Source organism: Fistularia commersonii, chromosome 5, assembly GCF_037954325.1.
Source record: "Fistularia commersonii isolate RoL2024-O1a breed Wild chromosome 5, RoL_Fcom_v1.0, whole genome shotgun sequence".
Taxonomy (NCBI): domain Eukaryota; kingdom Metazoa; phylum Chordata; class Actinopteri; order Syngnathiformes; family Fistulariidae; genus Fistularia; species Fistularia commersonii.
Window position 1 is genome coordinate 14084454 of NC_141288.1, and position 26055 is coordinate 14110508.

The 26055-nt window shown below is 37.9% G+C and overlaps 1 protein-coding gene across 2 annotated transcripts in view; it reads right to left on the reverse strand.

Annotated features, from left to right (window-relative positions):
• The window catches only part of plxnc1 (plexin C1), a 35049-nt gene that overhangs the window by 6554 nt on the left and 2440 nt on the right, over positions 1 to 26055 (reverse strand). For both annotated transcript variants that reach the window (XM_086146950.1, XM_086146949.1), the window contains exons 2-26: positions 24414 to 24536; positions 17015 to 17149; positions 16841 to 16938; positions 16648 to 16756; positions 16041 to 16194; positions 15709 to 15805; positions 15246 to 15321; positions 14580 to 14618; positions 14340 to 14473; positions 12918 to 13097; positions 11335 to 11443; positions 10551 to 10727; positions 10300 to 10467; positions 9960 to 10062; positions 9730 to 9831; positions 7573 to 7676; positions 7434 to 7475; positions 7216 to 7340; positions 5908 to 6106; positions 5063 to 5209; positions 3121 to 3289; positions 2802 to 2902; positions 1199 to 1274; positions 281 to 315; positions 109 to 204 (exon numbers count right to left, since the gene is read on the reverse strand). In XM_086146950.1, the coding sequence (XP_086003076.1) occupies positions 109 to 204; positions 281 to 315; positions 1199 to 1274; positions 2802 to 2902; positions 3121 to 3289; positions 5063 to 5209; positions 5908 to 6106; positions 7216 to 7340; positions 7434 to 7475; positions 7573 to 7676; positions 9730 to 9831; positions 9960 to 10062; positions 10300 to 10467; positions 10551 to 10727; positions 11335 to 11443; positions 12918 to 13097; positions 14340 to 14473; positions 14580 to 14618; positions 15246 to 15321; positions 15709 to 15805; positions 16041 to 16194; positions 16648 to 16756; positions 16841 to 16938; positions 17015 to 17149; positions 24414 to 24536 (2898 nt within the window). The remainder of the gene's footprint in view (positions 1 to 108; positions 205 to 280; positions 316 to 1198; positions 1275 to 2801; positions 2903 to 3120; positions 3290 to 5062; positions 5210 to 5907; positions 6107 to 7215; positions 7341 to 7433; positions 7476 to 7572; positions 7677 to 9729; positions 9832 to 9959; positions 10063 to 10299; positions 10468 to 10550; positions 10728 to 11334; positions 11444 to 12917; positions 13098 to 14339; positions 14474 to 14579; positions 14619 to 15245; positions 15322 to 15708; positions 15806 to 16040; positions 16195 to 16647; positions 16757 to 16840; positions 16939 to 17014; positions 17150 to 24413; positions 24537 to 26055) is intronic.

Sequence of the window (26055 nt, forward strand, 5' to 3'; positions counted from 1 at the left end):
GTATTTTGCGGTTTTGCAGTTCACGGCAAATTTCATGGCAGGGGAGAAAACAAGGCTCAACATACTTGACAGGAAAATATATTAATGACATTGGGTTATTCATCTTGCCTTTGTTGAGAGAAGCTTGGTGAGGTGCACTTCCTTCAGTTTTAACTTCTTCCTCTCTGGGTTCCTTGTTTGGTCCTCATCTACATCAGGATCAATCTGCAGAAAAAAACCCCAAGAGAACAATCATACAACTGAAGGGTTGAAGAGATATGACAAATAAACAACCTCTTACCAGATGGAAGTATTTTCCAGAGAAGTTCTGATCATCTACAGAAAACATAACCAACAAATGAGAGACAGTCAAGTTGACCATGACCAGAAAATGCAGACAATTTTTCTTCTTAATACTTCTATTATTATAACATGGCCTTGTCAAGGAAATAGATTTATGAAATCAGTATGTGCTTTTCTTGTAGGTGTGGTCCACAAGTCTCTAAACTTTCATTTTCACTCCAAAATTAAAGCAGAAGAATGAAACGGAAAAGAGAGAAACAATTGATGTGGTGAATAAGCTGCTGAGCTTAAAATGAGGACATCAGCATTTTGGAAAGTTTTTTTTTCTTGGGTGTTATAAGGAGCAAGATACCTCAAGATATCTCAGAAGTTACAGACTTACGACATTAAATTGTGAAATCATGAAATATCCCAGTTTTACATGTACCGGTAAATATAGCTGGGCTCACTGTGTAAAACAGCTCAGTCGGGCTCAGCTCAGTTCTAACACACTGCTCAAAATGGCAATTTCAGGAAGTCTCCATGCTGAGCTAACTCTGCCAGTCTAAGGCTGACCATTGTAACTCAGTTTCAGATTGAGATTTAATTCTAATTAAAAATGGAAGAATTTTCAACTCTTTATTTCAATAGGCTGGCAAATTGTAATTTCAGTTTTCATTAAAAAGAAAACCAAGGCATAGAAAACTGCACTGACATCCTTGGTTAGAGTTCAAAGCAGTCATCTTTTCTTATGGCATCAAAATAGCCTCATAAAAACATGACTTTTGGTAACGTATCATTGGTAAACTTCTATTTCATTGGTCTGGCTAGATGAATCTCCTTGGCAGAATCACAGACATAACTGTGATAATGATCGACTTTTGAATAAAAGCAAAACTTTTTTAGGCTACTTGAATAAATCTTTCATTGGTCTCACCCTTCAGGCTCCCCTGGGGGCTGAGAGAAGGATGAGCTTTTCTGCAAAGCACTTTGATAGTAGCTCCGTCAGGGATCTGCGGGAATAAAAACACGCAAAAACTAATTTCTAAAATGTACTCCGAGAGCCAGATGCGTGTAGTTAGACTTGGCACATTGCTTATGATGGCCAACATCACTATTTATTCATTCACTTGTTTATTCAATTATTAAATGGTGAATACAATGTGAAGCAGGAACAGAACAACATGACTTTCATGCATATGCTATGAAAATGTGTACAAAAGATGGAAAAAATATTATTATCTTCAATGTTATAGCTAAATTATATTTTGTTCCTTATGGTGTTTATGTAAGCAGCAGTTTAACCACTGCAGTGAAAATGACCGTTATTGCTGCAAAGTGTTGTTGCTGCTGCTTGACTCATGATGAGTAGTGAGGTTTGCCATTGTCTTTGTAATATGATGTAACTCATCTGTTTGAATTAATAGTATCTGTCCTGAGGGGGTATTATGACAGATGACAAATTACACAAAGTGACTCAATGATACCAGGGCCATTACGTCTAAACCAAATCCTCCTTCGGTTTTTCTCCACATCTCCTCTTTACTAGGCTTAAAAGCTATGTTTGGTATATAGTTTCTATATAAAATCAGCTGTTCTATCAGCCTTATTGCTAAAAAGGAAGATGCACTTGATAAAAGCTTTCTATCTCCTCTGAGAGGCAAGACAAATTTAATTCTACTGCTGGCAACAGGAAATAACCAGTCAGAAATTACCAACAAAATTCAAACTAGGAGGACTGAAAGTTTACTGCCAGCAGTGAAAAAGGGCTTATTTTTTCAAAATGGCTGTTTGAGTTAGCGCACTTATTCCTCTCCCTTCTCTATGCTGACCTTTGTCTTGTAAAGTTTTTTTTAATTCTCAACCGTTTTTATTCACACTTTCAAATGTGTTAATGTCATTTGTGTCACACCCATCCAGGGACGCCTGGGCAACATTTCAAATAACTAAAGCACCAAAGGTAGGTATATTTTTGATTTTGGCAAACAAATAAATTGTTTTGAACTGCATGCTGGCTAGCAGATAATGAGGAGGAAGAACTATGTGGACTCATTACATTCATCGTGACTGAAAAGACAAGGATAAATGCACTTGGGGAGCCTGTCAATGTCTGGAAAGATTATGTTCCATAAAAATCAAGCCACTGAAATGACTTGAGTAATACACAGTATAATTTTGAGGCTGGTAAAAAAGAATAATTGTATACATATGCTTGTTTAAATAAAAACTCATTTTTCAGTTTCTGGGCAACAGGAAAATGATCCAAATATTGAAAACTGTAAAGTAATTGACCTCTATCTTTTGTGAGTTTGATCAAAGCTGCAGTACTGTAAAAGAGAAGCAGCAGATGACATAAAAATAAGAACAACTTTATTTATCCCGAAGGAAATTGTTGTGCCAGAGTTACAAGTAATACATAACAATAATAAATAATAGTAGGAAGGAGGGAGAATAATAAATACAAATAAAACTATAAAGTGTCAAAGTCAATGCTATAAAGTGTTTTAAGGTCTTAAAAAGTACAAAGATCTTTCCCTCACCTTGTAATGCTTGAGTGTGTTGAGCATAGTCACCTCACCGATTACCTCCGAGGTCACATCAACTTCCTTCAGAGGGACAAAGACTCCATCCCTTTCGTACTCTGGTTGGAATACAAAATTAAATTTTGTCAATACTTTTACAAGGTAAAGCTGAACACATGGTGAGTTTCACGTGTTACTCACTTAAATGTATCATAATAAAAATACTTTTAACTATGGATTAATAGCTATACAAATATTGGGTGTTGTGCCTTAAATGGAGCTGAGGTGTCTGTGTGTATGAGCATTCTCCTCAAGGAAGTTGGAAAAGGGTGCTCACCAATCCAAATGTTCCCGACAGTGGAGTTATACGGGAATCCAAATTTTGCCTTAAAGACGGCCAGGATTTTCTCTTTGACCTGCTCCACTGTGTCACAGCTAAGGGCGTTAACCTCCAGGGGCTCACTGACCCCACCACCGCTGTCTGCTTCAAACACCACTTTTAGCTTCTGCAAACAATATGCAGAAACATTAAATAATCAAGCAGCATTTAGCACATTCATTAGCAAGTGAGAAAATATGTTCTTTTTGTTTACAGACAACTTTCTCTTGATTGCCTTCACTTAAATGCTGCACAAAATCCATTGTGAAAAAGTCAGGCAAACCTTTTTGTCTGAAGACAATGTTATAAAAACAGATGGGGTCCGATTTTTTTTTCCATTGGAAAATATTATCTAAATGCACTTAGGCATGGTTAGTTGAGGTATCACCAGTATCTATCTTTTTTTTTTTTTTCTTAATCTTTACGCATGCAGCAACTAATGGATGAAAATGAGCAGAAAACTGAGATGGTGGTCAGTCTGATAAGATAAAACCCTCATGACTGCAACAGACAAGCCACTTCGGGGCAGGGAGGGATGAACTGCAGAAGAGGGGAGATCACTGAGGATGTCGCAGAGCCACAAATAAAGAGCAGGCTGGGGAATCTATTCTACAGATTAATGTTTTTATTTGCATTAAAAGTTAGTTGTTGCAGCAGGATCAATGGCCCATTACTATTTTGTCACATTGTGCATTACATTTGCTTTATTTGTAACTGGTTATTCTCCTGTTTGTGTAATAGAGAACAAAATATTAAACATATTTCTTTCAGCGCTTCATCACGATGACTTTTGAATGAGTACACTTTTAATCTAGGCCCATAAACCGCGCATAAATCACATTTGTAAAGTTTAAATGTGGTTTGTTTGGAGAGTAATCCAATTTAGACAGCCTGGGAAAAGTTTGGAAAGACTGCAAGTTCTAAAGAAGTAGTTTAATATATTTAAGTATATATATCATTCAACTTAAACCAAATTACATAATTACTTTTGAAAAAAATCAATAACAATATTCACTACCGTAATGATTATGCGGACATAGAAAGAGTGTATGGAAACACTTCATAAACTTGGTTATGATAACTGATAATAAACTGCACTGGATATCACCACTAACTATTGTAAAAAAAAGAAATGAGAAAATGGATCCTAATATTACACAACAATAGATTTCTTAGGTCAGATCTCACTAGTCATAATCACCTTCACTCAGTAATCATAAAGAAGTTAGGTTACTAGATTACTAGATTAACAGGTTCGATCAATATTAGTAGGAGATTTTTTTCTAATGATATCGCAGAGATACTGAACCAGAATATTTCCTGAATTGACCTTCTTGCCGATGCCCTCTCAATTTTTTTTTTGTATTCATTCTTTTTTCTTTTCTTGTTCTAGCTTAAAAATAAGTAAACATGCATAATTGTCATTAAAATACAGCTTTTTCCACCATGTTTGAATTGTGTCAACCACCAGATAAAATGTGAAAGCTCCCTTAGTGTCACATACTGATGTATTACACATTCCTGTTTTTGACATTTTGCAACAAACATGGGACATCATGTCTACATTAACATCAGTATCTATTTCTAAACTTAACCAAAATAAAATGAGTTTGTATTAGCCACATATTTCTGATGCAAATGGGAAATTGCGTTCCTCCACTGATGCTGTAACCAAAAGTAGACCTTCTTCAGGTGCCTCTAAAAATTAAGCTCCAGGTTTGCCACAAAATGACAAAAAAAGGGTGTCTAATGCGTTATGTGATGCTAAGTGAGCTTTCAAATATTGGGAGTGAGGCTGTGTTGTCAAATGAGGTCCATGAATGAATGGGAATCAGTGTGTTGTTACAAGTAATAGGACTTCTTATTAAGTCTTATGAAAACAATGAAAGTGTAAACATACCAGGGGGCTGAAGTCCTGAGCTTGCCACAACAGCCAGTCCTCGCTGAGAGTATATAAAGCTTTTTCTGTCACAGAGTCAACTGGACCTTTGGCGATCTGCTGTGAGAGAGCGCTCACTAATCGGAAGAGGTGATGACCTACACTTTCCTGCACCAATAAATTAATATTAAAAAAAAAAAAGAAATGCAAAGAAAATTGTCAAACAGATATGCCAGCAACACCTTCATTAGTATGATTTTTTTTCCAGTGTTTGTAAGAACATTATAGATGATGATTTGTGTGAAAAGCTACACTATTTCTCAGAACTGAGAAATATATCAGTGTAGTACAAGAAATAGATATCATATTGTGAAATCTGTAGATATAGAACATACATTTATAAAATATTGATTGTCTATGTCATATTCATAGATTAATAGAAAATCTTTAATAAATCTCTGCAAATCTCAACTGCTAATACCGTTTTCTTCAATATATTCCATTTATAATTTTAAAAATTATGCAACAATGTTCTCTTTGAAAATCTAAAAATCAGCATGCAGTGAAGTGAGAATCAACAGGAAATGAGCTAAAAACCAGCACGAAATATCATCAAGGTAAAGGTGAAGTTGCCAAAGATCAGGGCTGTATCAAAAGGTGTGAATGCTGTCAATTTTCTATCAAGCATGTGACTCATGAATTTCTGATATTGGATTGTCATTATCACCAGTTTTATAACATTATAAAAAATTATAACACAATTCATCTGTGGCTATTGTGAATGGTGTTTTATGGAGAACACTATTTAACAGTTTTAAATGGAATTTCATTTTACAGAATCTTAAACAGACATAGAAGCTACAGACCCGCAGAAACCCATAAAGGCAGATGGACATCCAGTTGGTCAGCAGCTTCTCAACTGTGGACTCGGTGCGCCGCAGCAGCAGCTTGGGCTGTGTGTTGCTGCTTTGGCGCATCAGATCCTTTAGCAGAACTTCCATAACATCTGTCAGGTAACATAAGTTTCCATGGAGTGCTACAGTCAGCAGGGATGCCAATGTGCACCTGGAATAGGAAAAAATGTCCAAGACACACAAGTGGCATTAACAGAACAATTTGAAGTTGACACTATGTAATAGCTTCATAATGAACACTCATTAAAAGAAGATGGATATACAACAAATGGAAATAAAAAAAGTTAGATTACATAATGGAAGAGTATAAAACAGAAATATAATGTAGTCATTTAGTTATAAGAAGTACAAAAAAAACAGTGCTGTTTAAAATCATCTGATAACCTGGGTGAGGGGTTTTGCTAGGTGGGCGACCTTGGATTTAGAAATGTTTTGGATAATGTTTTGACACCCAGACTTAAAGGTATAGAGTATCTGATCCAGTGTTGCTGGATTGAAGTGCAAACATGTCGACAAGTCAACTGTTTTAAGTCCAATTTTTTTGTGTACTTTGTTATGGAAATTATATACATTAATATATGATTGAAATGTCATATTATTCAACAGTTAATTTCTGCAAATTCCAAGAATATTTAAATAAAAATGAGTCAAAAAAAACAAAGACGTCAATGGACCAAAACCCAGTAAGACACAGGAAGACACGGGTTGCTGGCCCGTCTCTGTTCGGTTCTATAATACAATTTACAGGATGAATTTAATTCAAAATATCTGCATCTGTTCTTCCACATGTTCCCAGTTGCTCTTAAAAATCTCCACAGCTGGTAAAGCCAGATCCTGATTTCTACCAAAATCAAAATGTTCAAATCAGTTGATATGCTTTAAAAATGAAGTGCATACATACTATAAACAAAATTCATTAAAATATATATGAAAAAAGCAGTGATATTACCCAAATTAATCAGGAGACAGATAGATCTACTCTCCCCGCTTCTTGATGCACATCGCCCTTTTCTTCAGTTTAAACAAAAGGCATTGCAGTTTCCAGTTACTTCTCCGGTATTCTTTTTTTCTCTCCAGTTACTCCTGCTGTGACTCATACTAATCTTTTATATATGGCACATCTTTTACATTTTCCATCTGAACTTTTTCAGTTCAGTGTTGCCTGTTCCATGAAATACTCTTAACTGTTTTATCAAATTACACAGCAATGATATGAAGATTCAGATGGACACTAAAAGCAGTAAAACAAGGCATACTGACTTGTCTTTAATGGTGAAAGACTTCTGCTCCTCCATTGCATGCACCATGGATGTAAGGAAAAGTTGGTTCTGAATCAGCCTTGCTAAGTCCTGGCAGCATTCATCAAGTTTAAACTCTTTTGCATCCTGAGTCCAGGTCAGACACAGCAACAAGATTACTCCCAGGTTTACTACATGGCAATGATTACACAAAAGACTGCAGCTGTTGTCAGAGTTTACCTGACAGATGTCTCTGATACATAATGTCATCAAAGGTTCACTCTGAAAAAACAAAACAAAAATAAACAAGACGTTGTACAATCATGTATCAAATGTCAAAGACATCTAGCATAAGTGTTTCTTTGCAGCTTCACTTTACCTCGGGAAAAAAGATCCTTGAGGCAAAATGCTTGTAGTCAAGGAATGGAATAGCACCCACGTTTTCCATCAGGTCAGTTTTTTCTGTCTGCAAGTCCACAAAACCTGTGGGGGAGACAAAGCGTGTTTGAGTGCAACAACATATTAGCAGCACCATATCACGCTCTAATTTATGTTTGTGTTTTGATTTGCATCATAAAATTACTTTTAAGAACTACAGTCACCGAGAAATCATACATTATCTATACTGCTTATCTTGCAGCCAGACAATCACAGGGCCACATACAGGGACATACAGCCAAGGACTTCCTTGGAGTGAGGCAGAAGCACTAACCATCACATCCGCACTTCACCACCATCTCATAATTGGTTAAAATAAATAAACATATCAAGTGAAAGCAGACTAAGTGTCAAAAGGAGTTTTTTAGAACAAGTTCCCTTTTCAAAGCTATGGAGTACCTGCTTAAGTAGATGCTATTTGTGAGCAATGCAAAGTTCTGAATATCATTTGCAAAAAGGCTGCATATGTACCCCTTAAAATGTCACTGACAAGCATCACTTGCTTATCAATGTCAAGTGACAAGCCTGTCACAAAAAGAGAGGGCATTGCTACCACTACTTCAGATACAAGTTATTTTCAAGGTTACTGGCTTATTTTGGAGACAGCTTCATTTATGAGTTGTACAATCTCTTTAACAGAAGCAATGAACACACTATTCAAACCAAGTCCAATGTCTGGCACTGAGAGAGGGAAGTGTAGCTGAACAGTTCTGCTTTATCATAGCAAGTATTGATATCCCATTGTTGTCTGATAAACCACTAAAATTCCTGGGCAAGAAATTTGAAGGCTTCCTAAATGATACAGTGGCATATTGAGAATTGATGTGATCTTGTTGCTCTCTTGAACAATTCGGGACAAATCAAGTTCAACACCTATCGCACCACAAAGCCCTAACACTGGCTGACCATGCCTCTCTATCTACAAAATGTCAGTTATAAAAGTGCATACATCAAAGATGTGCTATAGTAATTATCGCTGTTTGAGGTTTGGACTTGCATCTCTTCATCCCTGAGCATTATTGTCTTGTATGGACATTTTACCAAACAATAAGTCCACCTCAGCATCCACATAAATGAATCAGGAGTCACTAAGGCAAGATTAAGGTAATTGAAGTTGTATCGCTGAGAATTCTTGCAAATACAGAAAAAGAAAGTGATGGATGGGCCGTCAACAGAACAGAGACTCAGACGCGGTAGTCCTGTGGCTACTGTTGGGTGAGCTGGTTTAAAATGTTTTATAATCAAGCCTGTGAAAATCTTATGAGCACGGAGATTCAAGCAGTGGTCTGAAAAGAATGTTGCAAAGTGGACTACTTTACAAACAGGGTGCCTGAGACAAATGGTAACAAGTAGAACATAAAAAGTCCCAAGATTTGCCATCCAATTCGGATAAGAGTATCTTTTAGGAAAAGAAAACATGTACTTTTGTAGCATGGCAAACACTCCATTTCCATAGCAGAGAGCCCATTTTAAATCACAACCTAAGTTGCTGACCTGAGGTTTTTGTAGAAGAACCCTAACTATATCACATATAACTGAGTTTTAGATACTTGGTGTATGCACCTAAGAGTGAGATACAGAACAGTAAGAATAAGTGTGCCCAAAAAGACACACTATCCTGTCGCTTGGAGTGGGCCTCTACATTGGATGCCCGTCGGCCTGGAAAGTTCTCACACAACATCCCTTTTACTTCCCGCTACATGGACAAAGTGAGAACATCTTTGTCTACAAAGCAAGATGTCCAGCTCAAACTCTCTGTCTCTTTGGTAAAGACTGGATTCAAGAGACAGCTTTGTTGGTTGCAGAGGCGGTTAAAAAGCTTGTTGTTAAGTCTCATGTCCCAAGTCTCAGAAGAGCAACAACAACGTAGAAGCAACTACAGGAAACACCTTGCTCTATCTATTGACACATTGCATGAACCCAAGTCAGGAAGTTACAACACCCAACTGGATCATCTAGATTTAAGACATTGCATGACATGAAGAATGAAAATGCTATGACTGCGGGCTCAAGTTTACAAATTTGTTAAAGGAACTCTAAAGGTTGTATTCTTGAATCAACTTCACAATGACATAGTCAATGAAAATCTTTAACACACCTTGTCGGATATCATTTCTGATGTCAAGTTCCAGGGTTTCCATGAGCTTGTTCATCTTAGCTGTGAGCTTCTTCTGTTTGTGTCGATAAACAACAAACACCACTGAAAGATAAAATTAAGCGAACAAGATAGATTCATTTCAAAAAACAGGTTTTGCCCTTACAGATTTACTAATACATGTTTGTGCCGGTATGATGTAAAGCAAAATCTTCAACTATTAGAATACTAACCAAAAATAATGAACGCTATCAATGGTAAGATGAATAACAGCAGAAGTAATAGGGTCAATGAAGATGGGAGCTGAAGACGTACCATGCTGTTTCCATACAAAATCTAGGGTAACAAACGAACAGAAGAGGGAAAGCATAAGCACAGTACATTAGAAAAAGAAATAAGGTGGAGAGCAAGTACTACTTAAAATAGATAAGTACATTTTAGCAAGCACTATGTGGAACCCAACATACCACTGAGAGCTACTTTGTAGTGGAGTACTAGTTAGACCATAAAATCAGCATTGTAGATGATCATACAATCTAGCCTGCTGCATAGTATACTACTTAAGAGATGAACCTGTAAATGCTGAAACGTAGACAAAGGTGTGTCTCGGATTTCACAGATGAAAAACTCGGTGTCATTACTGATTTCCTTGGAGTCCATGAGGCAGGGATACCATATTTCCTTGTGCACACCCCATACTTTCAACTCCGTATGGTTCATGCCTAATTTATCTGCTTTTTTCTAGAATGACAACAAAGGCCACAGTGATTTTATATGCGATCATGCTTTACAAATGCTTATATGTGCTGAAAAAGATGAATGACCTGTATTGTGATGCGAACATGGTCCCCCGTCCTGGTGGTTGCGTAGCTTGTGAATTGAGGTTCGGGATAGTGGATGATTTTTGAGCAGGCCAAAGATTTATTTGCTACTTTCAGGGACACAATGCTGGTTGAAATTCTCTTATTATTTTCAACTGCAGGTGATTCAAAGGTTAGAGTCTGTGTTTAAAACAAAAAGGAAAAAATGCTGGAGAACATTTTGCAAACTTAACAAAGCAGAGTCCAATTCAGTTGGATGTTAAAGGCATATTTTTCTAAAATCGCACTGTATACAGTAAGTTCTGTGGCTCCCCCAAAAATATTATAAAAGTAACTTTTTGTGGGAAACAGTGGCATTATCACTGCTTGATACCTTTTAACATTATTGAGAAATTTTATCAGAGATTGCATGAATTCTAGACTGGTGACTAACATATGTTTATCAGTGATAAGAGGCATAGAGCAACATCTATCCACTTCCTTATCATCCCCAGGTCAACATTTGTGCGGAATTAAAACTCTTATGCAGGAAAAAAATCCCACAAGCATCACTGAAAATGTCAATTACTGATGACAAACATAACTCTGATCATAGCCAGTATAAAGGCATAAATATATCACAGCTGGTGTGAAATTTTCTGGTTTCATTCAATAACAACCAAAAACGAACGAGATTATGATACTTTTGATATGGTGTAACAGTATAGTTGAATACACAATACGCAACTGTGTGGCTGTGTGTGTGTGTGTGTGTGTGTGTGTGTGTGTGTGTGTCATGTTCCCTCACATAACCACTGAAGTTGGATGGCAGAGTTGTTTGCTGCAGACTGTGGCTGTGTAAGACCCCTTCCGTAATGTCCAGATGGGATCCAGTGATAGAGATCATCCTCCCTCCGCTATATAACACAAGTGACAATGAAGCAGAGGGAAGGAATATGGAATGAATAATGTAAACACTAAATAAAATGAAATGACACTGAAAAAAAGATGTGTGACATTAGAATCACATTATTTTGCACGGCACAAAAGATAAGAAAATAGTTTTGGCAAAGAGCTGTAGATAATGGGGAACAAAACTCATACTCACATTAATGCTAATTCATAGTAATTTGAAAGTAAAAAAATATATATATTGTAAATCGCAATAATCTAATACTTAATCATAATCATAACTTGTCTCAATATTTTGGATCTTTAATCATTCTTTTGTATTAGTGCTGCCACATTTTCACATTTTTAATGAAACCAAAGTTGTTTGGTGACAGAAACAACATACAGATACTTGACTTCATACATGTAAATTCCTAAAAAGGAAGTTATCTTCTACAGCATTGAAGAACTGGATACCTTTCCCCACCAGATAAGCTCCCTACTCATAACTATTTTCTCAGTTACCGGCATCATTTGTAAAAATGTGATTTGGTATTCCTACGAAAAAAATGGTCTGGAAGTGTAAGATAAAGGTTTTCACTGGCACTTTTAAATTACTTTTTTATCCTCAAGACCATCCAGAATATCAAAATATAGTTACTAAATAGGTAATGATAAATGTATATTTAGTCCCTATCATGGGGCTCATTTGCTATTTCATATCAGGGTGAGTGCGAGCGAATTAAAAAAAAGAAAAGATGGAAAGTTATCATCCAGTATTGAATTGTACTGTCATTCAAAATGATTAATAGCAGAGTGTGCAAGGGACAATTTACATATGAAATCTTGGTGGACTATTTATTTATTTTTTTATTTATTTGTTTATCTTTTCATTTATTTGATCATTGCTATTCACTTATTTCCTTTTTAAGATGATACTTTAATGACGCAACCTACTCTGGCCAGTTGGTAAAAGACTGAGTACAGAGTAATGTAGTGTGAGTTAAGGCGTTTCTTTTTTTTTTAAATATAAATGTTTTATATTTCTTCACAGGGTTTATTTAGTGCCATTGAATCCAGCAGCCGGTTTCATGGTAAACCGTACAAAAAAAGGGAAGTTCTGCTTCCTTACTCTCTTAAACACTCATGTTCACCTCACTAAACAGCACCATGAGGTTGCTGCTTGGAAACAGGGTTATGACTTCAAGCAAGTCGTTCATAAAGCTCACATAAATGACAAAATGTCTACAATGTGTGATATTCTGTCATTTTTCCTTAATATGGCTTACAATTTAAAGTCAGAGGGGCAAACTATGTTGATTATATAAATGTATATTGAATTGAATTATATGGTAAACAAGGCCCATGCTCTCTCATCAGCAGAAGGTCATACATCTGGAAGCTAATGGAAGTAGATCAACGTATCCTTGGTCAGTTTATGGCATCTGAGCACAAAATGATTTTGATTTGAAGTTTGTATCCAAACAGATCTACTCATACCTGAACCAGGAACTGCTTGGTGTTATGTTGGTGCAGAATGGTGGAGACACATAGGTGATGCTGCTGTCACCATGACAGCTTCCGTCTTGTAGAACAACACAAACTTTTACCTTTCCGTTTTTCTTGGTACTGGGAATACGGAACATCAAGCGTACACCTGTGTTGTTCCATACAGGAGATCTAGCCATTGACAGACAAGATTTAGAGACAGAGACATTAGACATTTCACCCTGCTTGAAAATTCTGCAAAGCCCAAAGTTGAAGATATGAGTTCTTTGGCATGTTTTGGGCAAAACCCAATCCAAATGAACTATATTTTGATTAATGATTAGACTCCTCAACCTGTTTATACTAGTTGTCTTCATAGCTGGAATGAACCAACAAAGAGCTGCCTTATGACAGCAAATACAGCAGCTATTTTCGTTGGTTCCTGTTTGTTATTTCTGACCAAAGCAGCTTTACCGGTAATAGTAATAATAATACTTAATCCTCATGGGGAATTTCATTCTCTGCGAATACCCCATCATGGATGAACCATACGGGTTCAATGTCTTAATCAACAACACTTCGGTGTAGCTGACCGACCGATTGTCACGTTGACAGCAGAAACATGCATACTAATAGATTTTATAAAGACACACAACGAATGTTGACTATCCTTACAGAGAAGACAGCTATGTTACGTTATGGGGAAAGATATATCGAGATTAGCACTGTCCATTAGATATTTGGAGATATTTTTTGAGAAAAAATAAAGTAAAGCCTTAAAAAAAGTTTTTTCTTTGGCTTGTTGGTGACAGACAATGAAACAATATGAATTCATCACTTGTCAAAACGATACTGATGTAAATACTGTGCAGGTACTGTATATTTAATATACTATTATAATTAAGTCAGAGCTTTATCTCGAGATGGCCATGAGTAACAAAGAGTTAGATGCGTGTTTGGCTGCTGTGCTGGAGCCAGACAGAAATGTTTCAAAACACAAATAGGATTTCCAGGGATACATGAGCAGCAAAATGGCTATTTTGGTCATTAGACTAAGGAAAAGAAATATCAGACAGAAGAAGACAAAAAACATCTGCATGGCGCTGAGTCTGGGTGTTTTACTTCCTCTAATTGGGTTTCGGACAGGAGTCCATTACATTTTTCGCATTATGTTTTTTTTTAAGTAAGAGGTGTTTGTGGTATATTAAGTAGCAACTTTCCGATGAATATTCTCGTGAAAAAATCTTGCAGGCCATCATGAGTTTCCCTTTTTTGGCTGGCAAGATGCAAATTAGCCACTAGATGATGCTGGTCATTTATTTGCATCGTAGACATTACTTCTTTTAACTTTAGAATGACGTGAGAGAATACCGAAAAGGGACTGCAATTTCAATGTAAAACCCTACGGAAATTATAATCCTTAAATTTACTCACTCTCTAGGTTTGCAGAACAGGTCTTCCTGGAACCTCACTCTGGTCACATGACTGAGGTTATAACCTGACAAAACTGCATTGTTTTTGCCGTGGACAGACACAACACTAGGTGTGATGAAGAGGACTTTGGGCCTCTGACAGTAAAATAACAATGGACAATTGTTACTTTCTCTTCATATTTATCACACCAGAAAATGCGTTTCAGAAAAAAAATGGCCCAAAAAGCAGAATAAGACTTACAGGACTCTCCCGGGGCCCCGTCATTTGGCATACAATGTCCTGCAGGAGAGAAACATTTTTCTGACATTCGGCAGGTGAAACACAGCAAATGAGTATGAATAAATCAGACATAGATGCATTCAAATGTAGCTAACACCATTGTAAGGTGGATATAACAAAAAATAACCTGATTACAACCGAAATTGCATGTGTAAATCAGCGTCAATTTCAAGTTTCCCAAAATAAATGATTGTCTAAATATGATTAATTATAGAGGTCTACGATACAGAAAAACAAAAACAAAAAAAACTTGCAAAACAAAAAGAAACCTCTCTGAATCATTCATTATCTATACCACCAATCCTGCAAGACGGATCATGTGGATTCTGAAGCCTATCCCAACTGGTATTGGGTGAGAGGCAGGGTTAACCTTGGATAAGGACACCAGTGAATCATAAGCCAAAAAGAAATTTACAACCATTCACATGTCATTTGAAGAAACTCAACCATTCACATGTCTGGGCAATTGAGGAAACCCACGCAGACACATGAGGAGACCATGCAAACTCCACACAGAAAGACCCCACTCTCGAAATCCCCCTGCTGTGAGGCAGGAGCGCCAACCACTGCGTCACTGTGTTGCCCAACTTGCTAAATCTCAGCAATAAAACAAGTCTCATTGATTACGTTCATTTCTCCATCTGAAGCCCAGGAGCAGCGGTTTTTGGTCCAGCTGCAGCCAGCGTTGATACACTGCTGGCATCTGAGGGGTAAACACAAGTTGACATTTACTTTATTGTAGCAGTGGGGATGTGACAACTTGAGCTCCGAGCTTTAGGTATCAGGTTAGACTAAGAACAACAGTTTTTTCTTAGTTGACAATGTTATTACATTATTGATAAAGATAATTATCAGATCTCTTGATGTTTGTAAATTATATTTTTTCTTAACATATAATAAATTCTAATTCTTTACTTTATCAACCGCTGACCTTCATGTTGGTCCAATAACCACAATCAATATTAGATTGGTACAATGCTTGTTAACTGTGTTTTACGATCTTACCAGTGATGCATTGTTTAAAATATTAGAAAAACATTGCTGCCCCCCCCCCCAAAAAAAAAATAATTAGAAAAGTTATTTGACTTACAGTTCAGATGTAGGGGGTCCTGTGATGTCAGGACAAATTGTTTGTCTCACTTTTTCCACCAACTCTAGGCTGCCTAATGTGACCGTAAAAGCCAGACCTGTGTTTTCAGAATGACTATTGTAAGACAGGTTGACTTACAGTTATATGATGAAAACATGTCATGAAAAAAATACAATCCTGGTGAAAATGAATATGGAGTGGACAAACAGTTTAGTACAGCAGGTCTGTATCAATATACAGTAGCTGATAAACATTTGATGTATCAAAGATTATTTCAAAATGACGGATTACAATTTTACTCATTCATAACAATGACATCAAAATCCTTTCACCTTCAGTCAGCATTGAGCTGTTTGAGAGGATGCAGGTACATTTTGGGAAAATTGGGGCAGGGTAATTCTGGGTACAATCCTTGGAAAAGTTGCAGGAAAACATAGACCTTGCCTTTTCGTTAGCAGTCACGTGTGTCTGAATGGTTAAGTTGAGCTGAAAAACATGTAAAAGAGAGAATAAAGTATGAAAAGCATATTAATACAGCACTTAATGAAACTATGTTATATGGAAAAAACAGTAATAAAATAGCACAATGAGGACTCACTCAATCATTATGAATGAAACAATTTTTAGTGGCATGTTCAATAGAAATGTTGGGTCTTATTAATGCGTTTATGTGTGGTTTAAAAGAACCTTGTGTCTGTCTGTTGCATGTGGCCTATTTTAGAGTAGAATAAAGTACATGTAGAGGAAGTGAAACCAATCGAGATAAACTCTGCTGATTTCTCTGATGAAATATTCAAGAACAGAAAGTGACAACATACCTCTTTCATTATCAGTATATTTTGCTATTAACTGAACAACCTTATGAGTATGATGGTAAAATGTCACATCTGGGGAAGTAACAAACATGTTAATGATAAATTACAGCTTGCTGATCTGTACCTGTCCATTACCGCTTTGCTTCTCAACACTGTAGGAAATCATCTTCTCTTTGACATTTTCAGGAATTGAGACCCAATCCAAGCCCTGGCAATCACTCTTGAATGTGCAGCTAAGAGGAACATAAATGTTGTAATCATGCAGCTAATTGTTTAATATGTTTGAATGTAAATATAAGACTTGTGCCGGGTCTGACCTTGTAGAGCCACACCAGACACACTGTGGATCCTGTGCTGACCAGCATTCCTCCAGAGTTCGATATGTGTGGCACAGTGTTGCCGGCGCAAGCTCCACCTGCGATGCACATTCACCAGCATCGCAATATAACTGTCTGACATGACATGAAGTTCTTCGATTTTTGATTACATACCTTGTTGCTAAATGCCACATACACAGATTTGTGATCCTCTCCCTCAAAATATATGTTGGGAAACAATCTGATATCATTATTGGTCCTGTAGATCACACTGGGACAGGTCGTGCGATTGTTGCTGTCCAAAGCGACCTGACAACACAAAAATAAGATAATAAGATAAAACTATTGATCCCCATTGGGGAAATTTGTTTACTTTTGTTTCTGGATCATACCTTTTTGGTAAATATTGTTGGCTGAGCTGTAATAGGTGAAAAACGTGGGAGTTGGTGGAGGATTGAGGGCATGATTGCTTTCACACGTTCATATTCAACATATTTGTCTTCTTTATGGACCATACCATTTATATGAATTAGCAGCCAGCTGAGTATTTGCTCGATTGCATGACTGCTTTGTACTAGGTAGTACAAACAAGTTGACATAAGTTCAACTCTGTCATCATCCATCCATCTTTTCCTGCTTATGCGGTGGGTTGTCTTTAACCATGTGAGTGGTTATTGTATATCCTCAGGTTCTCTATTCTGGTTTCATTGTTCTTGTTCTACCTCTTAATGCAATCAATCTTAAAATATTATCGCTTAAATTACAATTTAGCTCCACTTTGAAATAATTTCTTACTTAAAAAACATTATCTTTGCATCAGTACAATGAAGAAATGTAATCGCTGTGCAGGAGGCAGGTGGACCTGAGGGCAAAACATCATCAGCAGACTGGCTTTTCTTATGGAGTAACGAATGACACTGTTCGGAGATATGGACAAAACAGACTTCATGGGAAATAAAAGAAATAAGGGTTAAAAAATAAAAATAAAACTCCCTCTCCCTACTGGTTGAATTCTGTAGAATTTAATAACACATAATATGATGATATATTTGGGAAATCTGAATACATGAAATCTGTCCAAGTTTATTTATTAAAAATAAACAACAAAAGGGAAAGGGATGAACATTGCCTGCAAATGAGATTTCTTAATGATTCTAGAGCCCATGTCCATTCTGCTGAACCACAGTTGCGTTTCCTGGTACATATGTGGTTGGAACACTCCGAGGTCCTACCATAAGCTGCTGACCATTGCCATTAGCTTGCTCTTGCACAAGATCTTTGTCTGTCTTAATGGAGTCATTGGCCTTTCAACACCACTAAGAGCACATTGCCGCAAACACTGAATGTCATGTCACTTAAAGAGCATTGCATCATTTTTCTGATCAAATGTGGTCAAGAATGTGGCGCAACTCTTCTGCTGCCATGCTTCAGTTTTGCCTGTAGAAAGTCTCCAACTGGGTGAGGAGACCACCTTATTAGTTATATACCACATATATATCTCCTATATCACACACATGCACACACACACATCCTAAATTAACAAGGAGAAATGAAAATTAGAGATCACATCTTACTTTGAAATGATTTGATATTTTTCTGTCTATGTATGTAAAAGTCTGTTATTGATTCCTGTCAGTCTCTTCTTTCTTGTTCCAGAAATTAAATTCTGGAGCAAAAACTTATCAAGAGACCTAGAGATTCCTCTTGTACTCCGGGGGTCATAATTGAATTGACTTGATAGTGTTTGCCTATAAATGTTTTAATATTGTACTGTTTTTAAACGCTGTCCTTCATTTACCATGGTCAAACTATTTTATATTGAGGCAAAATATGAAGGAAGAAATGGGATATTCTCGAGGATTATTGTCATATATTTGTGTTATTCAACAATTTTTCTAATTAATTTTATAACATCTTTTTCTGCTGGCATCAAATGGTAACCTTGGTAACCTGACGAGATACAAAGTTTCTCTGTGTTACTTTTTGTTTAAATTTAGGATTATATAATCTCAGAAAATCTATCACATTAATCTCATGATGCACTGTCATTCATTTATTGATTTTGTACAAAAGCCATTGAATTTGCACCTTTAAGAGACCTGCCTTACAAAATAAATCTTACATCACACTTGCATTGTGGGAAATGAAGTCAACAGCTTTTGATAATGAAGAAGACATGCTATCAAAAGAAGATTTCTCTGGCTCTTTTGCATGTAATTTGATTTTTTTCAGTGTCTAATTTAAGACACAGTGGAAATAGCTGGGGTCTTAATTTAGACTAATTCATGGCACGGCCTTTAAGTGCACCAGGAACCACACAAGAAGTTATGAGCACTAGAGACCCTGATGCATTTGTTTGGGTGATTAGAGCTATTTCACTGCTCAAGCAAAACAAGAGCATCGTTCATATTGAAACCACTCTCACATTCCATTGTCTCTTACATTAGATTCCCTCTAAAAAAAACAACAAGTTCTTTGTAAAACATTCTGCTGACAAGCTAATATACACAATTCGATGATATCTATGGGAAAACTAATTTGCAATGAATTACTTTATCTATCAATTATAGGTGGCCAATGTTAACTAAAATAATACACGCAATATTGACATTAGAGCATATCAAGATGATATTTTTTTCTGTGTATTTTTCTAATCCAAATGCAGCTCCTATAAGCAAACCCACTGATGCATGTTTTTCTGTCACAAGATTAATCTGATCAAACTGGGGTTAATTAATGAAATTAAAATCAAATTACTGAACTGAATTAAATAATATGAAACAAACTGAATGTTGTATGCTGAATACTTCTCATGCCTGGTTAAATGATCACAACCAATATATCACATGGGCTTATTTGTATCATCTAATTGATTGACTTTTAAACAGTTCTTGCAACAGATGACAATCATCTTCTTTGATGGGCTATCTGCTTATATACTGACAGTAAACCCATAGAAAGGCTATTCTCTGCAGAATCAAAACTGTGAAATTACTGTGGGGTGTGATAACTCAGCATGAAAGACTTTTATATCTGGCAGAGGGACAGTCAGCATGTTTGAGCCCAGACATAAGCTCAACTCTTAAATCATGTGAGTGAGCGTCTGCATAAAATTGCTGAAATGTTTTATCAGAGAAAAGGAAGAAAAGATGATGTGACGCAGGCTACGATATGACAGTGTTATCAAAGAGGTCACAGAAAACTGATCAGTATCAACTGAGAGGAATATATACACATTTGTCATAGAGATACATCATTTGCTTCTGCAATTATTTTAATTTACGAAAAAAAACTTCGTCCGACAGTCTTCATAAATTTAGCACAACTTTGTTACTGTTAAATAAAAGTTCACTTTATGTTGAAAAAACTTTGGGTTTCACTACACAGAAGGTTGGACTAAATGTTGTCATCATAGAACTCATTTTATCACATAACACTATCACTTCTAACTAGCAGCCGCACCACACATTAGTTTTATATCACAGAAATGCGGTTTAATGTCAGGAAATAAATCCTTGTTTTCAGAGGCATGATTATTAAACATCAGAGGAATGTGTTGCAATGTATGGCTCGGACGTTTCATGGCCGAATCTGAACAGGCCTTTGTAAAACTCCAAGTGAGCTTTAACCGCTGACTCCTATTTTCTAACATGTTCTTGATCTTGTTACTTCCTCAAAAGAATCTAGATGATTTTCACCGCCAAGCCACCTGAAGGGTCAGTGGCCACAGACATCAACAGACAATGCATGTCCTTCCTTTGTGCATGAACCCTTATCTAGATTGTCTCACACTTTTGATATTGTTACTCAATGCAAATGGTAAAACCATTGATTCCTCATAATTGCAAGATCAGCAGTTCTGTTGCTCCACCTTTCTTGATTTGCTGAAGCAGATTTTGTGAAAAACTAGTGGCCCTTCCCCTTTTGGTTTCTGAATGAGCAAGGGTTTGGGGAGAAGAATATAAAGAAACTAAACAACTATAACAACTATAAACAAACTAAACCCAGAGATAAATATTTAGTGCTGTGTTCGAGCTATTGGTAAAAAAGGGATTAGAAAGTTCTTGGATTGTTTTTCACAGATGCTTAATGGAGTGTTTTTTTTGGGATTAGTTTGGTAAAGCCAAAAAAATGACAATTGAATCTAAAAATGACTATTTGATTTGTAAAGCTTTGCATTGCCCTCTATATAAGCATATACTGATGCATCTGGCTGAACAAAACATTTGCCAATGTCTGCTCTATCAAAACATAGATGATAAATATAACAGATGTTTATGAAATGCAGCCTCAGGGCGGCACTGGCCCGTGCCTCTCCAAGCCTGCCTTGGGGGGACACGGAGCAGTGTCTCCCTGTGCCGGTCCCAAGCCCGGATAAATGCAGAGGGTTGCGTCAGGAAGGGCATCTGGCGTAAAACTTTTGCCAAAACCAAATATGCGAGACAACCAAAACTATACTATACCGGATCGGTCGCGGACCGGGTTAACAACGACCGCCATTGGTACTGATGACCTACAGGGTACTAATGGAAATTGGGCTACTGTGGGTCGAAGAACAAGAACAAGAAGAAGAGGAGGAGTGCGTGTTCGGAAACAGAGAGAGAGGAGGAAAGGAAAGAGTCTGGGACTGAGAGTAGGGACTTTGAATGTTGGGACTATGACAGGAAAAGGTAGAGAGTTGGTGGACATGATGCAGAGAAGGAAGGTGGATATACTGTGTGTCCAGGATACCAGGTGGAAAGGTAGTAAGGCTAGAAGCTTAGGAGCAGGCTTTAAGTTGTACTATTATGGTACTGACAAGAAGAGAAATGGAGTAGGAGTTATCTTGAAGGAGGAGTTTGTTAGGTACGTCCTAGAGGTGAAAAGAATGTCAGATAGACTTATGAGTCTGAAACTGGAAATTGAAGGTGTGATGCTCAATGTTGTTAGCGGCTATGCCCCACAGGTGGGATGTGAATCTGAGGAGAAGGAGAAGTTTTGGAATGAGTTAGATGAAGTGATGCAGAATATTCCCAGAAATGAGAGAGTGGTCATTGGTGCAGACTTCAATGGACATGTTGGTGAAGGCAATAGAGGGGATGAAGAAGTGATGGGCAGATTTGGTATCCAGGATAGGAATGCAGAGGGACAGATGGTGGTAGATTTTGCAAAAAGGATGGAAATGGCTGTAGTGAACACCTTTTTCCAGAAAAAACAGGAACATAGGGTAACTTATAAAAGCGGAGGTAGGAGCACGCAGGTAGACTACATCTTGTATAGATGGGGTAACCTGAAAGAGATCAGTGACTGCAAAGTAGTTGTAGGTGAGAGTGTAGCCAGACAGCATAGGATGGTGGTTTGTAGGATGACTCTGGTGACAAGGAAGATGAAGAGGACAAAGGCAGAGCAGAGGACAAAATGGTGGAAGCTGAAAAGGGAGGAGTGTTGCATGGTTTTCAGGGAGGAGTTGAGAAAGGGTCTGGGTTGTCAGGGTGAGCTTCCAGATGATTGGACAACAACAGCTAGTGTTATCAGGGAGACAGGTAGAAGAGTACTTGGTGTGTCATCTGGAAGGAAAGTAGATAAGGAGACTTGGTGGTGGAATGAGGAAGTGCAGGAGTGTATACAGAGAAAGCGGTTAGCGAAGAAGAAGTGGGATACTGAGAGGACTGAAGAGAACAGACAGGAGTTCAGGGAGATGCGGCGAAAGGTAAAGATAGAGGTAGCAAAGGCAAAACAAAGGGCTTATGATGACTTGTATGCTCGGTTGGATAGTAAGGAGGGTGAGAATGATCTATACAGCTATACAGGCGAAACAGAGAGATAAAGATGGAAAGGATGTGCAACAGGTCCGGGTGATTAAGGACAGAGAGGGAAATGTATTGACAGATGCTGGAAGAGTGATGGGAAGATGGAAAGAGTACTTTGAAGAGCTGATGAATGTGGAAAATGAAAGAGAGGCAAGGGTAGAAGAGGTGATTATTGTAGACCACAAAGTAGCAAAAATTTGTAAAAGTGAAGTGAGGAAGGCATTGAAGAGGATGAAGAGTGGAAAAGCAGTTGGTCCTGATGATATACCTGTGGAGGTGTGGAAATGTCTAGGAGAGGCAGTGGTAGATTTTCTGACTAGATTATTCAACAGGATCTTAGAGAGTGAGAAGATGCCTGAAGAATGGAGACAAAGTGTGATGGTGCCTATTTTTAAGAATAAAGGGGATGTGCAGAATTGTGGCAACTACAGAGGGATAAAGTTGATGAGCCATACAATGAAGTTATGGGAAAGAGTAGTGGAAACTAGACTGAGAGCAGAAGTCAGCATTTGTGAACAGCAGTATGGCTTCATGCCTAGAAAGAGTACTACAGATGCAGTATTTGCGTTGAGAATGCTAATAGAAAAGTACAGAGAAGGCCAGAGGGAGCTGCATTGCGTTTTCGTAGACCTAGAAAAAGCATATGACAGGGTGCCAAGAGAGGAGCTCTGGTATTGTATGAGGAAGTCTGGAGTGGCAGAGAAGTATGTTGGACTGGTGCAGGACATGTATGCTAGCTGTGAGACACTGGTACGGTGTGCTGTAGGGGTAACAGAGAAGTTCAAGGTGGAGGTGGGACTCCATCAGGGATCAGCTCTGAGCCCCTTCTTGTTCGCAATGGTGATGGATAGGCTGACAGATGAGGTTAGACAGGAATCCCCATGGACCATGATGTTTGCGGATGACATTGTGATCTGTAGTGAGAGCAGACAACAGGTAGAGGAAAATCTAGAGAGGTGGAGGTATGCTCTGGAAAGGAGAGGAATGAAAGTTAGTCGCAACAAGACTGAATATATGTGTTTGAATGAGAGGAACTCGGGTGGAGCGGTGAGGCTACAGGGAGTGGAGATCAAGAAGCTGGAGGATTTCAGGTACTTAGGGTCAACAGTCCAGAGCAACGGAGAGTGCGGAAAAGAGGTGAAGAGACGGGTCCAAGCAGGTTGGAATGGGTGGAGAAAAGTGTCAGGGGTACTATGTGATAGAAGACTATCGGCCAGAATAAAAGGAAAGGTGTACAAGACAGTGGTAAGACCAGCGATGATGTATGGACTAGAAACTGTTCCAATGACCAAAAGACAGCAGACAGAACTAGAGGTTGCAGAGATGAAGATGTTGAGGTTCTCTTTGGGAGTGACAAGGATGGATAGGATCAGGAATGAGTCTATCAGAGGGACGGCACATGTTTGATGTTTTGGAGAGAAGGTCAGAGAAGCCAGACTGAGATGGTTCGGTCATGTACAGAGAAGAGATAGTGAATATATTGGTAGACGGATGCTGGAATTGGAGCTGCCAGGCAATAGGCCTCGAGGAAGACCAAAGAGAAGATTTATGGACGTAGTGAGAGAGGATATGAAGGTAGCTGGTGTGAGAGAGGAAGATACAGAGAATAGGGTTAGATGGAGAAGGTTGACTCGCTGTGGCAACCCCTAACGGGAAAAGCCGAAAGAAAAAGAAGAAGTTTATGAAACTGAGCTTTCCAGGAAATCCTCATCCATACTGATATTTTTGGATGCTTTAATTTTAATAAAAAAATTGAAGTCATGTCATATACTAATTATACACACCTTAATCAGCTGCCCGTCTCCCGTTCCGATGTAGAAAACGATCCAGGTCTCGCTTTTCACCGCCAGGATTGAGGTCATGTACCTCTGCCTGAAGACCACCCTTTCTGGATACAATATCTTGGGCTAACAAACACAAATACTGAAGTCATTTTCTAAATCGAACAGCAAACTGCAATACAAATCCATGATGTAAATCTCAACTGGGTTCAATTGTAATCTGACATTAAACCAGGGAAGATTTCAAAATGAGACAGGCGATTAATTTTTTGCTAAGCTGCACACACTGCTCTGTGGAAATGCTTATTTATATGTGGGAACATTTATCTGCCTGGCATCATGGAAAACATCAAACTAGTGAAAACCTCAGGAACCGGATTCCTGCAGTCACTGTGGAAATAGTGTGTTAACCTTCGGAGGAATGATTAAAGTCTCCAGGACTGACAGTACAAATGTTGAGCTGTGAAAATATTCCCCGACAAGTAATGATAGTTATGAACAACAAATGACAGTCAAATTTAAGCAATTCTCAAAGCCCCTTACACCTTTAAATCATTCATTCATTCATTCATTCATTATCGATTCAACTCAGGATCATAGGGTTTTTGGAGCCGATCCCAGCTGTGATTGGTCGAGAGATGGCCGTTCGATCCGGACGTTCAACCACTCACTCATCGGGGCAATTTAGGGTCTTAAAAAAAATCTCATCATGTCTTTGGACTTTGGAAGGAAACCGAAGAACCCGGAGAAACCCATGAAGAAACTCCACACAGAATGGCCCTCTGTCAGAATAGAACCAGGGACCTTCTTGCTGTGGCCTCTGTGAGGACGCATCAACCACTGTCATACTTAATACTTATGGGCGGGCAGGCGTCTCCAGTCGAAAGATATATATATCGCTTTTAATCATGATATATATGAAATAATTTAATATATATGAATATTAACTATACTCATCTACAGTAAAACAGTGACACATGGACATCACTTTGTCATTGATGGACAATGTCTCCCAATCCATGCAGTACATTGTTGCAGCTCTTTCAGTGACAGACTTGTTCAGCCAAAGTGTGTGGAGAGATTTTGTGGGACCTTCATCCAACGGCTGTTCAGCTATTGACAGCTCTGCTGTCAACAGACTTCACTTCATTCATTCATTCATTTATACATCGATTTTACCCATACACCACTAGCTGTGGTAAGCAGTAGTTGTCTAGCATAATTTTTTTTTCCATTTTTCCACTAAAGTGTTTATATATTTTTTTTTTTTCATTTCCCCCCCGTGATATTGTTGTAAACCACTATTTTCTAACTTATACCACTACCTCGACTGCACTGTCGACTTTCTGCAGTGCAAATTGAATTTTCCCCACTGTGGGATGAGCAAAGGCACGTTCCTATTCTACTTTAACACCACTTGTTCTGCTCAGAAAAGTTTGTGAGCAGTTGAGACTTCAAGTTTCCTCACGAGCAAGGGTAACTCTTTCAAATTAACCATTTGATACATCTTTTGAGGCAGGCCAAGATTCTAGAAGGAAAATGGAGTAGACGTTTCATTTTTTAAAATACCACGCTCCCATATTGCACACACTGATTCTGACATCCTCACAACAATCAGGAAAACCTCAGGGTTCAATAAACACAG